At 41.0% G+C, this 16,879-nt stretch overlaps 1 protein-coding gene across 3 annotated transcripts in view; it reads left to right on the top strand.

Moving 5' to 3' along the window:
• Positions 1-16,879, top strand: part of LOC127619624 (neurabin-1-like) — a 90,545-nt gene that overhangs the window by 50,184 nt on the left and 23,482 nt on the right. For all 3 annotated transcript variants that reach the window (XM_052092545.1, XM_052092543.1, XM_052092544.1), the window contains exons 5-6: positions 721-825; positions 8,185-8,320. In XM_052092545.1, the coding sequence (XP_051948505.1) occupies positions 721-825; positions 8,185-8,320 (241 nt within the window). The remainder of the gene's footprint in view (positions 1-720; positions 826-8,184; positions 8,321-16,879) is intronic.

Below are 16,879 nucleotides of genomic sequence, written 5' to 3'. Positions count from 1 at the left end.
GGCATATAACCCATAAAAAGCTGCATTTACACTGACTTTTCAATGCCACTCAGATGTGGCACAAATGCATACACAAAGGTGCAGCAAAGTTCAAAGCGGCTCTGAGCATTTGTTTCACACAAATACCAAAGCTGCACTAGAGCTGCCTCTCATTCTAGGTGAGGCGTGTCAGAACCAGTATATTTTAGTACAAACAACTTTGATTTTATGTGACATAAAGTCTTAACAGAATTTGGAGCTGGCACATTAACTCAGCAGAGAAGCCTTAACAGGCACCTTATCAAAATCTCACAAAACCCCTGCTGTTTCTACTCAAACCCTTCATTGGGAAATCATGTCCCACATACATTTACATTTATGCATTTGGCAGACGCTTTTATCCAAAGCGACTTACAGTGCAATTATTACAGGGACAATCCCCCCAGAACAACCTGGAGTCAAGTGCCTTGCTCAAGGACACAATGGTGGTGGCCGTGGGGTTAGAACCTGTGACCTTCTGATTAACAGCCCTGTGCGTTAGCCACTACGCCACCACCACTCAGTAATTTGCAATTTGAAAAACAGATATCATAACAGAGTTATGAGAAGGCCTCAGTCAGAAATTAATTAAACTTTTATTACAGTGGAAGCAGAGAAATAATAATACTGTTTTAGAGAGTGCACAGTTTTCTAATAGTGTCACTGAAACTACTGCTAATGTACAATTGCCTTTTCCCGCAGGATTAAAGTGAATGATCAAATAGTGGAGGTTGACAGCACCAGTCTGGTGGGCGTGACTCAGAGCTTCGCTGCATCTGTCCTGAGAAACACGCAAGGAGTTGTGAGGTAAGATGCCTGGCATCCACAGTAATTTGTGTTTTTTTGTATATTAAAAGTGATAGTTCACACAAAAATGAAAGTTCTGTCATAATTTACCCACATTCATGTTGTTCCAAAGCCATAACTTTAAAGTAAAAGTGCTTTCGAGCAACATGAAAGTGAATAAATGATGACAGAATGTAAATATTTGGGAGAACAATCGCTTTAATTAATCCCAGGTTTGCCCTTTTATGCTCCCAGGTCCCCTCATCCAAATCCTCACCGTTCTTTATTTTTAGCATATAAAACAACATGACACACCATCATGCCTCCTTCCCACTCAGGACTCCTATGATAAAAACACCGGCTTCTTATTAGTGCATCCAAACGCCCCTTAGACAAGGCAGAACAGAGCGAGTCTTTGAAAACCATACCAGTTGGCAGGAGGGCTTCACACTGTGAGAAAACAAGGCACTCCATTAACAATAGGAAAGCACAGTGTGAAGGAGCATATTATTTTTAGATGGAAGCTGTCAGTGGTGAATTCTTCCTCTGTAAATATAAACACACTGTCACCTCACTGCTGCAGGCGCTGCAATTACTACCAATTTAATGTGCAAATGTAGCTGATTAGAATTCAGAAAATATGTTTTTATCATATTTATGTGTATTTGAAGACCTTTATGAAATCAAAATGAGAGGTTTGTGAGTTGTAGTTAATTTCAAAGCCATCTATATGTTAGTGTACTCCTAAAAGTTGACAAAGCTAACTTAAATACACATTTAGATATGCATTTAAAACTAGTCATTCTCTTCAAGGGATACGGACCAAAAATATTGATGACTTATCTTATTCCACAACTTTTTGTCCAATCAAATGCTCTCAAGAATTACAATACCCCTCCACTTAATACCACCCTGAAACCATCTAGCAGGTATCAAATCATAGTTCATTGCTCTGACATAAACTTAAAGGGATAGGTCACCCAAAAATGAAATCATGTATTGATGCCATCCCAGATGTGTATGATTTGTTTTTCTATGCTGCACACAAACAAAGATTTTTAGAAGAATATTTCAGCTCTGTTGGTCCATTCAATACTAGTGAATCGGTACCAACATTTTGAAGCTCGAAAAGTACATAATTAATAAAACAATTAAAGTAACCCATAGGAAAGCAGTGGTTAAATCCATATTTTCAGAAACTATATAATAGATGTTTTGTTTTTGGTGATTCACATTCGTTGTGCATATCGCCACCTATTGGGCTGGGAGTAGAATTTATAATAAAAAAGGATCTGTTTCTCATTCACACCTATCAACGAAGATAAAGAATAAACCACTGGAGTCTTATGGATTACTTTTATGCTGTGTTTAAGTGCTCTTTGGAGTTTCAAAATGTTGGTAACAATTCACTTGTATTGTATGGACCTACGGAGCTGAAATATTCTTCTAAAAATCTGGGATGGCATGAGGGTGAGTAAATTATGAGAGAATTTTACATTTTTTGTGAACTATCCTTTTAAGGCTATTGGCTATTTAAAAAAAAGAGAAGAGTCCTTTGCTTTGTCCTGAATTCTCGCATCAAGTGATTCACAGTGTCTTTAAGGAGCTAATTCTACGTGACCTGACCCTTAAAGATGACTTTTGTTGGTGTAAACTAATGTGGTCAGGTTGATTCAGTCATATTCAATGATGTGTATGACTTGAAAAGTCAACATTTAGATGTTAATTTACAGCAAATTTTTTAGGTTGTCTAAAAATATTTTTTAAAGTGAGCCATATGGCCAACCAGACTGCAACACAGGTGTGAGCTGACAGCCTAGGTCTGAAGATATATTTACATTTCTAGTTGTACGAAGGTCTCAAAAAACATTTCATCATTGTTTCATTTTTACATTTAAACTGTCTATCCTCTTCTGTTTCTTTGATTCACTTCCCTCCTCGTAATTCCTCTCTTTTCTCACAGCCTGGCCCAGATTCTACATTTGTGCCATATTTAACCTCCTGTAGGATTTAAGACAGGTCTTGAACTGTATCTGCTCCAGTGACCACCAATAAATATACAGAGATTTACTCTCTATTAACAGTGATTCATGGCTGTGATGATTCAGAGTCAGGGTTTTTTAGCAAGTTGTAAAGAATGCCTCCTCACCAGGTGAGGTGATGCATACATCCTCAAATGCATTCAGTCACTCAAAATGTATGTGAATAATGATGATGGGTTTTACCAATAAGAGAGCTTTGCCCCGGAGCAGTTGGGAATCTCTGTGAGTGGTACTGAGCTAGAAGAACTATTTCTAGGTCAGCTGCATTGTAGAAGTAGCGGAGATGCTCAGCATCACAGGGTATTGGCCCAGTTGTTTCCTAGGATTCAGATCAAATTTGGGCCGTTATCTGCAGCTAACGCAGAGTCCCTGCTGAATGCTCCCCTGCTGGTTCTCCTTTTTATGGATTTTGCACTGTAAAATTGGATCAGATTAGCAGAGTATAGGTTGAATATTTTTGGAAAAAAATTGTCTTTCTTTTAAACATAAACCAAGGACATTCCCACTCCTTAAAGTCAATTAAAAATCCAAATTGACACTTAAAGCACATTCCTGGTTTTTATTTTGCATGATTATTCCAAATAGGGCTGGGCGATATGACGATATATATCATGGCGATGATTTAAAGTGGCATTTGATATTTTGTATATTGCAATATGTAAATAACCTTGTGCGCAGGGTGGGCTTATCTATCAGTGGGCAGGGCTTCACTTGAGACAGAGAATTGAAGAAACATGAACATATTCTCATAAACTCATAAGCTCTTAATATGCTTCTCATTTGACATGCACAACTGTGTTTTATCTGTGTGTCGCCCAACCTATCTATGGAGATCGCAAGTGCGCGCAAGCTTCCAAATATTTACCAGAGAGCGCAGAGTTGGATCACTCGTGCTACTCAATAATTTTTGTCTTAGGAAATACCCGAAAAAACCCTCCACAAAATGAGACGACTCCAAATCAAGTCAAGAATATAAATAGGAGCTTGTTAATTATTATTATTTTAATTTAATTTTTTCTCCCCAATTTGGAATGCCCAATTCTTAGTATTGGTCCTCGTGGTGGCGTGGTTACTCACCTCAGTCCGGTTGGTGGAGGACAAGTCTCAGTTGCCTCACGATAATGATATATATCACGATATAGTACATTTTTTGGAATAATCAATAGAAGTGTTGTAATATATCAAATAACCATATCGTACTGACAATTTTTGGATAATCCAGTCAGTGAATTATATACTTCCAAATATTTCCTCTTATATTATTTTGACTTTATTTGGAACTTCACAATAGTCCAAGTAAAAAATACATTTAAAATAATCAACGTGGTTTTAAATCATTCTGACCATAATGCAAAATTTCACATTATATCACATTTCAGTCTGATATGTTCTACCAATATTACTATTATTATAAAATTCTCAAGAAACTAGATCTTCCCAAAACAATGCAACAAAGAAAATAATATTAAGATAAAAAAAAGAACACTTAACACTTGCAGAAAATATCCAAACTTACACGTAAGTAAACTTTATTTCTAAAGCACACTCAAATACAGCAAAGCTGACCGAAGAGTAAAATAAAACAAATACATTAAAATACTGTAAAACAGTTAAAGGATGGGCAAGGAGGAGGCGAGAACCGGCTTGTCAACATAAATTATAATTTAATTAAACTCAAACCAAAAGCATAAACAAACACACACATGACGGACATGCCCGTAATTCTCTCTCTCTCGAACCATCGTCACCGGCCGCCTTTATCCCTCGCGCACCTCATCAGGTCGATTGGGGACTGGGCGCGCGATATTCCGACCGGCCCCGCCCCCCTCCGCTCCACAAATACATACAATAAAATGTGACAAGATATTCTTAATTTATACTGCAAAACGCTAGAGAATACAAGTGCGTTTTAAGCCTGCATTTAAAAATAGACAATGATGAAGCTTGTCTAATGTCAAGTGGTAGCTGATTCCATTGCCTAGGGGCAGCAAAGGCTCTATCACCCTTACGTATAAAACGTGACTGGGGAATATGCAATAATATTTTGTCAGCAGATCTTAAAATCCTAGTAGGTAAGTATGGCTGTATTAAATTCCTAATATATGATGGGGTCTACATAAACACTTCTTTCAGAAAATAAATATTCAATAAATATAAACACTTCTTGCAAATAACTGAATTGATGCATTTACATTAATTTAGCAGATGCTTTTATCCAAAGCTACTTACAAAATTTGAAAAAATTCTCAGCAGCCTGAGGAGTGCATCTTTTGGCTTTCATCATATTCCTTTATGTGCTTCATTTGAGGAGGTAAAACAAATTGCTTGTATTACGATTGTCGTCGTGCGACACAGTTTGCAGATTAAATTTCTTTGCTCTGTGTTGGCTTTTTTAAACCTACACCACAGACATTTTACCTGTTTTAAGTTACATTTGTAGGATTATTCTCTTAAATATATATTTTTAACAGTTATATTCGCTGTGTGATAGTCATTCATCACACTGACTTAAAAAAAAAAAGCCTTCCGTTGTTATCCATGAAATACTGATTGTGACGTATTATTAAAGATTCATCCCATCAGCAAAGTTAAAATAAAAACTATTGCTTCAAACCAGACAGTTCGAGCTTGACATATTTCCCTTCATTGAATTAGAATATATATATAGTCAAGTCAAGTGGTTTTTATTGTCGTTTCAACCATATACAGTTAGTACATTACACAGCAAAACGAGACAACGTTCCTCCAGGACCATGGTGCTACATAAAAACAACAAAGGACCAACACAGGACCACATGAGACAACACCATCCATCCATCCATCGTCAACCGCTTATCCTGTGTACAGGGTCGCGATGAGACAACACAACAAAATAAAATACCTATATAAAATGCCTATATATACCTATATAAAGTGCACGTGCAAACATGTGCAAAGTACGGGACAGTACAACAAATTACTGACAATGACCAGGACAATAGACACAGTGAAGCGCCGACCAGTACTCAGTAGTGCAAAAAGATGACAGTTTCTAAAAACATAAACATAACATACTATGAGATAGTGTTCTATGCACATAGCAGTTATTGAGGTAGCAGACAGTTATAAAGTGACAGTAATTAAAGTGCAACTCAGGACACGTGTGTGTGTGTGTGTGTGTGTCAAACCAGTCTCTGAGTATTGATGAGTCTGATGGCTTGGGGGAAGAAGCTGTTACACAGTCTGGCCGTGAGGGCCCGAATGCTTCGGTACCTCTTGCCAGACGGCAGGAGGGTAAAGAGTTTGTGTGAGGGGTGTGTGGGGTCGTCCACAATGCTGGTTGCTTTGCGGATACAGTGTTTTTTGTAAATGTCTTTGATGGAGGGAAGAGAGACCCCAATGATCTTCTCAGCTGTCCTCACTATCCTCTGCAGGGCTTTGCGGTCCGAAACGGTGCAAGTCCCAAACCAGGCAGTGATGCAGCTGCTCAGGATGCTCTCAATAGTCCCTCTATAGAATGTAGTGAGGATGGGGGTGGGAGATGTGCTTTCCTCAGCCTTCGAAGAAAGTAGAGATGCTGCTGGGCTTTCTTGGTGATAGAGCTGGTGTTGAGGGACCAGGTGAGGTTCTCCGCCAGGTGAACACCAAGGAATTTGGTGCTCTTGACGATCTCCACAGAGGAGCCGTCGATGTTCAGCGGAGTGTGTTCACCTTGTGCTCTCCTAAAGTCAACAACCATCTCTTTTGTTTTGTCGACATTCAGGGACAGGTTGTTGGCTCTACACCAGTTTGTCAGCCGCTGCACCTCCTCTCTGTATGCTGACTCGTCGTTCTTGCTGATGAGACCCACCACGGTCGTGTCATCGGCGAACTTGACGATGTGGTTCGAGCTGTGCATTGCTGCACAGTCGTGAGTCAGCAGAGTGAACAGCAGTGGACTGAGCACACAGCCCTGGGGGGCCCCAGTGCTCAGTGTGGTGGTGGTGGAGATGCTGTTCCCGATCCGGACTGACTGAGGTCTCCCAGTCAGGAAGTCCAGGATCCAGTTGCAAAGGGAGGTGTCCAGGCCCAGCAGGTTCAGCTTTCCAATCAGGTGCTGGGGAATGATTGTGTTGAGTGCTGAGCTGAAATCTATGAACAGCATTCGAACGTATGAGTCCTTATTGTCTAGGTGGGTGAGGGCCAGATGGAGGGTTGTGGCGATGGCATCGTCCGTTGAACGGTTTGGACGATACGCAAACTGTAGTGGGTCTAGTGAGGGGGGCAGCTGGGTCTTAATGTGCCTCATGACGAGCCTCTCGAAGCACTTCATGATGATGGGTGTAAGTGCGACGGGACGGTAGTCGTTGAGGCAGGACACTGAAGACTTCTTTGGCATGGGGATGAAGGTGGGGCCCTTGAAGCACGTTGGAATGACGGCGCTGCTCAGAGAGATGTTGAAGATGTCGGTAAGAACATCTGCTAGCTGGTCTGCACATCCTCTGAGCACTCTGCCAGGAATGTTGTCTGGTCCATCAGCCTTCCGTGGGTTGACTCTATGTAGAGTTTTCCTCACATCTGCCGTGGTAAGACAGAGCACCTGGTCGTTGGGAGGAGGGGTGGTCTTCCTCGCCACCACGTCGTTCTGCACTTCAAACCGAGCGTAGAAGTCGTTCAGCGCATCTGGAAGGGAGGCATCTTTGTCACAGGCAACTGATGTTGTCCTGTAGTTGGTGATGGCCTGGATGCCCTGCCACATGCGCCGCGTGTCACCGCTGTCCTGGAAGTGACTGTGGATTCTCTGGGCGTGTGCGCGCTTTGCCTCTCTGATTGCCCGTGACAGTTTGGCCCTAGCTGTTCTTAGGGCTGCCTTATCGCCTGCTCTGAAGGCGGAGTCTCGGGACCTCAGCAGCGTGCGCACCTCCGCAGTCATCCACGGCTTCTGGTTGGAGCGTGTGGTGATGGTCTTGGAGAAAGTGACATCATCAATGCACTTGCTGATGTAGCTGGTCACTGATGCTGTGTATTCCTCCAAGTTGGTAGAATCGCCATATGTTGCAGCGTCCCTGAACATGTGCCAGTCAGTACACCCAAAACAGTCCTGAAGAGCAGAGATGGCAGGTTTTCACCTGCTTCTGAAGCGGTTTTGTGATAATATATATATATATATATATATATATATATATATATATATATATATAATTTTTTTTACCTTTCTTAAGTTAATTGAATGACATGCAGTTTAACCTTTTTATATCGTTTTTGTCTCCATTTGAAAATAAATATCTCACATCTTTCAGATATAGCCTTTACTCTCCACACTTTATTTGATCTTCATTTGATCCCTCCCTTCTCATTGGTAGTTGGTATGTTGTCACAGGTTTGTGATTGGCCGAGAGCGCCCGGGACAGCAGAGCGAGGTGGCTCAGCTCATAAGTCAAACTCTGGAGCAGGAGCGACGTCAGAGAGAGATGATGGAGCAACAGTACGCTCAGTACGATGCTAATGATGACGAGGTAAGGGCAGAATGGGTTTTGAATCAGAGCTTGTCTGAGCTTCTCACAGTTTGTCTGAACAGGTTAATCAACCATCAAGAGCCAGTTGGAGCAGGTTCAAATCTATTACTGCCAAATCATCCACACTACATGCCTAAACCTGTAATAACTTTGTGAAAAAGAGATTTGAGTATAAACCACATTTTCTGAGCTTGATGTCCACACCAGTTTCATAGCTCTATACTCTGAAAGGAATATTCCGGGTTCAATATAAGTTAAGCTCAATTGACAGCAATTGTGGCATAATGTTGATTACCACAACAAATTATTTAGACTCGTCACTCCTTACTTTTTCTTTCTTTTTTTAAAAAAAAAGCAAAAATTCGAGGTTACAGGCACTTACAATGAAAGTGAATGGGACCAATCCGTAAATGTTAAAATACTCACTATTTCAAATGTATAGCCACAAGACATAAACAGTATGTGTGTTAACATGATTTTCATTTGATTAAATCACTAACTAACCTTTTCTGTTTAAAGTTATAGCCAATTTTATGACTTCGATGCCACTACTATGTAATATCAACCCTAATATTACAACCCCTTAAATGACTGTAAAAATGATGATTTAAAAATAATATTAACAGAAGAATTAATGTAAGTGCTTTTATAAAATTAGATGTTTCTAATTTCTGCCTTTAAACCCTCCAAAAAGTGGCCCCATTCACTTCTATTGTAAGTGATTCCATGTAACCTTGATTTTGCTTTTTTAAAGAAAAGGAGGGATGAGTCAAAATAATTTTTTTGTGTTAATTAACATTATGTCACAAATGGTGTCAACTGAGCTTAACTTGCACTGAACCAGTAATTAACTATTTGTCAACAATTGTCTCATTTGTTTGTATTTTTATCTATTTTAAAGAATTTTAGAAGCAACATCTGTGACTAAATTGAACTGAAATGAAGCATAACTTAGAACGGCATTAAAGGTAAAGTTCCCCCAAAAATTCTGTCATCAGTTACTCACCCTCATATCGTTTCAAACCCATATCACTCATACGGAGATGCTTGTTATGTAAAATTCACTGATCTCTTATTACTCATTTCTCATTAGCAGAAAAGGGCCACAAGTCTGTTTTCATGTCTGTATGCTGCATACTCCACAGCAATTTATTTTCAAGAGATACAGAAAGAGGTGTATTTCCATAATGCATCTGGGCTGTCATGACAGTAGGATTCCATATTAAAGCTCTGATGACTGACTGAAGGAAGCACTGAATTAATCACTCGCTTTGATTTAGAGATAATTACATCAGTAGGCCATGCAAAGCAATTTCTACCTTATGATTTGGAAGGCATGCACAATTTAGCATAATAGGCTCTAGTGCAGTGCAGAATGATGTAAGACTTATATGTGCTAATGCAAGAGTGAATTTTTAATGCCCTTTATTATTTGTCAGTGAGAATCTAAATTAATGGTTTGAGAAATGGATTATTGAAGGCATCAATTTCTCATTTAGCTTTCTGTTGCACTACAATAAAAAAAACATATTCTTAACGACTATCTTTGTCTTGTTTACCAGTAAAAATATCTAAATATCCTTCCCAAACAAGATACATTCACTTGATAAGCAAAGCTGTGCAAGATATTAAGGCTTGGTATCAGAGAATGATATACTTATATTGAATAATGTCATAAGTACATGTTTTCTTATGGTACTGGCAAATGCTTAAAATAAGTGACAAAATCTGCCAGTGCCACAAAACAAAATAAACTTACTGTATATTCAAGATACATTCTATGAAACAAAGTTTTAATAACTAACACAGTTTTGCTTAGGTGAATATTGTTTTTTGGTAAACAATAAATATAATATAATTATATATAAAAATACTGTACTTGTTAATAATTGTTAATAATACTTTTTGCAGTGTATTGCATAAACATTTCACATTTAAAATATAAGGCTACGTGTTTGAATGCTATTGTCATCCTTATGCAGTATTCTTTGGATCCAATAGGCATGCGTGAGGCAAACGCACATGGCTTTATTTGTTTCTCATGTGCTGTAGTGTCTGGATATTGTGTAGCGGCTGGATGAAATGCAAACTGTGGTCTTGAAATGGCTGTGATCAGCACTGTTTTATAAATCTGGCACAGGCTCCTTCACCCTGCAGACCGGCTACTCTGAATGTTTATGGGGTGGTGTGTTCAGTGAGGCAGAATGGTGTAAACCTGCCTAAAGTCTTGGTGTGCTGTGGATTAGCAGCTCCAACAAAAATTCAAAAGCTGCCTGCCAATAGTAAATGGCCTTCAAGGGATAGTTCACCCAAAAATGAAAATTCTTTCATTATTTACAGTACCCTAATGTCACTTTAAACCTGTATGACGTTCTTTCTTTTGTTGGACAGAAAAACAAAAATTATTAAATCAAGCTCCATAAAACACCATACAACCTTATGCCACAAAATAACAGCAAGGCAACACGACTTTCTATTGAGTTTGTCCTCACGGGCCAAACACAACAACATCCAGCTTGCCCAGTGTAGTCCGATTCACACACAAAAAAAGACTGTCATGAACAGATTATTTTTAGTGAATCAAAACAGAGAGAGCAACCAGTGTACCCCAACAAACAAATTACTCTTATGAACTGGTTCTTTTTATTGAATCAAAACAGACAGAGCAACCAGTGTAGTCCAACAAACAAGTTACTCTTATGAACCGGTTCTTTTAATGAATCAAAACAGACAGAGCAACCAGTGTAGTACAACAAATAAATGACTCTTATAGTGCTGGGCAAGAAAATAGATTTTGCGATTTAATAATCTTTTAAAAATATATTTTTAATTTGGTCTATTTAATAATGATTCTCAAATGCCATGGATCGATCTTTTACTCTATAAGCAACCGTCCACTACAATGAGAAGAATACACTCGCATTTGCAACCAAATTTCACGCTATGCAGCTAAATATTTATATGTGTAGCAACTTGCTGGTAAATGTTTAAATTTCACTCCCCAGTAATTGTGTAGTATAGTGGTGGAGTATTCAGTAGCGTGATCCTTTCACTGCATGTTGAGAGTAAAAGTTGTTCTATGTTAAGATCCATGCGAACGATTTATGTTTGAGTAATGTCTCTTTTAATACCCTTTCTGTTCTTTACTGTATTGAGTTGTTGATCAAAATCAATAAAAATAAACATCAGACATAACACAGATGGCATAATGCCATTCAAGGCTCTCTTTGGTTAATTTAATTTAATTTAAAGACACTGTTTACAGAAATTCCGGACAGTACTGGTTTTTAGCATGTGTTCAACGAATAATGTAATTAAACAATACAAATGTAACAAAATATAATACATGCAATATAATATCATATTTATTGATTAAATACATTGATTTGTAAATTTTTAAAAGCTAAAATGATGAAAATAAATAAAACTAATAAAACATAATTTGTAAAATGTATGTTTTCATATTGTACCTGTTAGAAGGTCCCCTGTATAATTAACAGCATTAGCAGGGAGATGATTTATTTCATATGTAAGCAAAAGGGACATTATAACTGAAATATACTCTTAGTAATCTATGTAAAATCAAATTTAATTGAAATCGGAATCGAATCGAGAGCTTGAGAATCTGAATCGAATCGGGAAATCTGTATCGATACTCAGCCCTAGACTCTTATGAACTGATTCTTTTTAGTTAATCAAAAAAGACTGAGCATCCAGTTTAGGGTCCAGGAAAACCTGGAATATTGCAACGCAGTTCCCTATCTCTCACTCACTCACTCGACATTGTGTCGATGAGTTAACACTAGGGGTCACCCTTGGGAGCCCAGATCATCTCTGATCTTTGAGAAAAGGCCAATGAGAATTGGGGGGTGGGATTTGCATGCCACTCCCCCGGACATACATTTATAAAAGTAGTGTCGCTTGCAAACACACATTCAGATTTCTTCTTTGGAGCCGAGCAGACGTATTCACAGAGCTGAATTCCTGCTGCTGTTCCATTTATCTCTCTCTATGAAAGGCTGTTGGATCTACGGCGCATTACAGCAGTTCTCCCCCTCACACACAATGGTTGTGCTGAGTAAACACCCCTGGGTGCTTCGACAGCTGAGTAGAGCTTCTATATATATATATATATATATATATATACACAAATAAAAGAGATTTTCCTCTAAAAGAATGCCGCAAACGAAAGCGTCATTTTCAAGATGCCTCTTCATTTGTGTGTGTTTTCCTGGTTGCGATCGTTACCTCTCCACTTCCCACGACCACTATCGCTGCCTCTCGTGTTGGGCACTCCCCACAGCGCTTGTGGACGGGTCATGCTCTTACTGCAAGGGCATGATTTGGTGACGTTGTTGTCATGGCTTTCTCTCGTAAGAGAGGAAAGCCTCTCCAGTGGCTCCCTGACTCGGTCCTCCTACCCGCCGGTATGAGGCGGGGTCGGCTAGCACTGGGGACGATTTGGGGCCTTCAATGGGAGCTTCTCTGCCGGAAAATCCCCCACAAACCTCCCATTCCCCAGCACACTAGTTTGCCCCAGCGAGTTCCGCAATGTGACCGCTGGCTTGTCTCATAGTGAGTTCGCGGTCATGTTTGCAGCTCGTGAAGTGGATGAGCTTTCAATTACAGCATCGGAGAGTGGGTTGGTTCAGTCTGTCGCCACGCGCAGCTGACGGCCATGCTTGCCTAGGCAGCTGCGAGCGTCGGGATGGAGTGGATTCCCCGCTTTCCCCTGAACCCTCACGGCCTGATGATTGGTCCTGGGGCTCCGAGCGCCGCTTACGGCCGTGCCTCGCCCCTGTACCTTTCTTCCCGGAAGTGCGTGTTGAGCTCACGCAATCGCGGTGGGCACCTTTTTACTGCCCGGACCCGGTTCGCGGGCTCATCCTCTCTCACTACCCTCGACGGTGGGGCTGCCAGGGGGTGCTTGGTGACTCCCGAGGTTGGTAAGGTGATCGCGGTGCACCTGCGCCCGATGAGTGCCGCCACCTGGCGGAGCTGTCCGAGTCTCTCGTCCAGGGCCTGTCACTCACGACTAAGCCTACAGTGCCACAAGACAGGCCGCCTCCGCCCTGCACGCCATGGCTCTCCTACAAGTGCACCAAGTTGAGGCACTGAAAGAACTGCACGGGAGTATTTCTGACCCGAGATTGATGTAGGAACTGCACTCGGTGACCGCTCTCAACCTCCGAGCGATGATTGGCATGACGTGGTCTCTCGGGCAGGCGATGTTCACCTTAGTGGTCCAGGAGCGGCACCTTTGGCCCAACTTGGTCGAACCAAGCTTGCCTATTCGGTGGCACCATAGAGGATTTCACCCAGCAATCCTCAGGGACCATACAACACATCCTGCCCTGGCGTGATGCAATATCTCGCACCCCCGTCTGTTTGTTGCCAAGGGTGTCCCTCTGTGGCAGCAAAACTGTTCCGCTACAGCCCGCCACAGTAGCCTGGCCCCGGCGTCAAGCCACCCGTAGAAAACAGACGCCACCCGTCTCATGGCCGGTCGCCAAGAACTCAAGAAGTCTTCAAAGCGTTCCCCGAGATGGGCAGCCCAGGAAGTAGGAGATCTGCTGCACAGGAGCTCCACTCCTTCCCCCGTGGAGGGTCAGGTGGAAGTACTTTATTTTCCTTTTCTTATTTCACAGTTGGTTTCAGCGGTTTTCTCATTTCCTGGGCCTCACAGTCGGTGTCCCCGGGCGTTGCTATTATGACCACCAGGCACCGTTTCTCTCTCTGGCAGGTATGGTGCCTTGGAGTTGGGCCTCTTGCCCCTGCATGCCTAGCTGTGGTAAATTCCGCCCCTGATGTGATGTCTCCATGGGCTACGAGGACAAAAATCTTCCTCCCCCATCCCAGGCTGTTCCGGGAGCGGTCACAAGGAGCCAGGTAAGTGTCTTGATGGCACTGAAGGAGGCGTACTTCCATACCAGTACGAGGTCCTCCCCCTTGGTCGTCACCTCGCACCTCACACCTGAAATCCTTTAAGAGGCTCCTGGGGCATATGGCATCCTCAGCGACGGTTACACCGCTCGGGTTGATGGATATGAGACCACCTCAGCACTGGCCTCAGACCCGTGTTGAGAGACGGGCATGGCGCCACGGCACGCACTGCGTTCTCGTCACGCAGGTTTGTTGCCGTATATTCAGCCCCTGGCCAGACCTATCGTCCCTACGGGCAGGAGTTCCCCTAGGCCAGGTCTCCAGACAGATCGTGGTCACGACAGATGCTTCCCTGTGTGGCTAGGGTACCGTGTGCAATGGGCATACAATCGCTGGCCCTTGGACCGGCCCATGACTGCATTGGCACATCAACTGCATCAGTTTGTTGGCGGTACTGCTTGCCCCAAGGAGGTTATTGCTGTTGCAATAGAGTGAAGACTCCACCCTTAGGTGGTCCAGCTGATCTGGAGTCGATTCGGCCAAGCACAGGTAGACCTGTTCGCTTCCCCTGAATCCTCCCACTGTCCACTCTGGTACTCTCTGACCGAGGCTCCCCTCGGCACAGATGCCCTGGTGCACAGCTGCCCCCTGAGGCTACACAAGAGTGTGTTTTCTCCCAGTGAGCCTACTTGCACAGACGTTGTGCAATGTCAGGGAGGACAAGGAGTAGATCCTTCTAGTGGCCCCTCAATGGCCCCCAGGAACTTAGTTCACAGACCTCATGCTCCTCGCGACAGCCTTTCTTTTCTGCAGGAGAAGTTAGAGGGATGGCTGTGTAGCCAATACATCACTCATCCTGAGTTCCCTGATGGAGGGAACGAGACGTTGAGTCCCTCTTGCCACAACACTGAACCAACCGCTGAAATGGCTGGGTTTTTGGCTCCTTTTATACCCGTATGTCCGGGGTAGTGGCATGCAATTCCCACACGCCAATTCTTATTGCCCTTTTCTCAAAGATCAGAGAAAATCTGGGCTCCCAAGTGTAACCCCTAGTGTCAACTCATCAACACAACTTCTCGTTCCCTCCATTCCAGAATTTTCCAATTATGGAAAAGTCATGGAAAATTGTTATGTACTTGTTTTATTAATGTACAGCACATTGGTCAGCTACCTGTTGTTTTTAATTGGGCTTTATAAATAAATTGCCTTGTCTTGCCTTACCACATTTATGCCGCTATGTTTTCCGTGATGTGAACGAAATCACTGAACCCAGTCATAAAAATTTATTCAGGTATAAAACGTGGAATGTTACCAAAAATAAAATGTTTGCATGTACAATTAAAATTGTGATTATTAAACTGAAAAAGGCTGAGATTGAATTAAATGTATATATAATCTGCATGTGCCACATGCTTCAAAATTAATTTGTGAAGCAGGCCGCTTGTTCACTGACATCACAGAGTCATTAGCATTGCATGCTGTATGTGTGTAGTAGATGACAGAAAGCAGATCGTTCTGAAGCACGCTGCACATACAGACTCTTAATTTATTTAAATAAATCAGCCTTATGGGGTTTAATAATCAATCTGGGCCACATAGCAAACTGCTAATCTGGAGGTGAAAAACTACTATCAAAAACTCACAAATGGGAAAATAAAAGCTTGATTTAAATGAACGTGTGAAATAGGGCTGCAACTAACGATTATTTCGGTTATCGATTAATCTAACGATTATTAGAACTTTTATTCAACTATTCAGCAATTATTGCAACAATTAATCATTAGCTCTTAACCGAATATTCTGCTTGTGTTTGACTTAAAAGGTTGTATTAAATGTGCTTACTAACAATAAAGAGGAAAAAAAATCATCTTTTAAAAATACCTCTAAATAACAATCAATGAATTAAAAGGGAAAAAATACTTTTTATAAGTTTAATACAGTAAAGAAATCTCATAGTTCCATATATTACTTACTGTGTGGAGGTATGGGGAAGTACATACAAACCAACACTAATCCAATTTTCAGGCTAGAGTTATAAGAATGGTAAATTGATCAGATTATTATGAACCAACCAACGCAGTATTTATTCAATTACATGGTTTAAAATTGTGTGATCTAGTTGACCTAAAAACTGCTCAGATATTGTACAAAGCACAAAATAATTTACTTCATAAATGTATTCAGACTCTGCAAATTCTTAGGAATATGTATGTTTAGAAAAACATGGGTATGGACAAATATAAAAAAAAAAAAATTGATTTATAACTGTCAAAGGGTTAAACTTGTGGAATAGTTGTGACAAGGAATTATGAATGTGTAGTTCACGTTGCAAATTAAAAAAACATTATGAAATATTTAGAACTTTCGTTTTTTTTTTGTCTTTGTATAGTCCAAGTATAGTGATGAACGGGATGCCAATTAGAATATGTTTTGTAAAAAGGGAAGGTATAATAATCTAAAGCTTCAGACTATACCTTTTCGGTCAGTAATCTTTGTTTTCCTTTTAAATGTAATGCTTTATTGTTATTGATTTATATCTATGTGCATTCATTTTGGAAAATTGTTAATAAAGACCGAAATTCTTATTATTATTATGTGTATGAGCATATATGACACAAATGAGACTCAGGTTTAACCTGTACAGTAGCTCAGACAGGGTTATATACAGCCTCCTGC

This window comes from Xyrauchen texanus, chromosome 26 (assembly GCF_025860055.1).
Source record: "Xyrauchen texanus isolate HMW12.3.18 chromosome 26, RBS_HiC_50CHRs, whole genome shotgun sequence".
Taxonomy (NCBI): domain Eukaryota; kingdom Metazoa; phylum Chordata; class Actinopteri; order Cypriniformes; family Catostomidae; genus Xyrauchen; species Xyrauchen texanus.
This window is presented reverse-complemented; position numbering and strand designations above follow the sequence as displayed.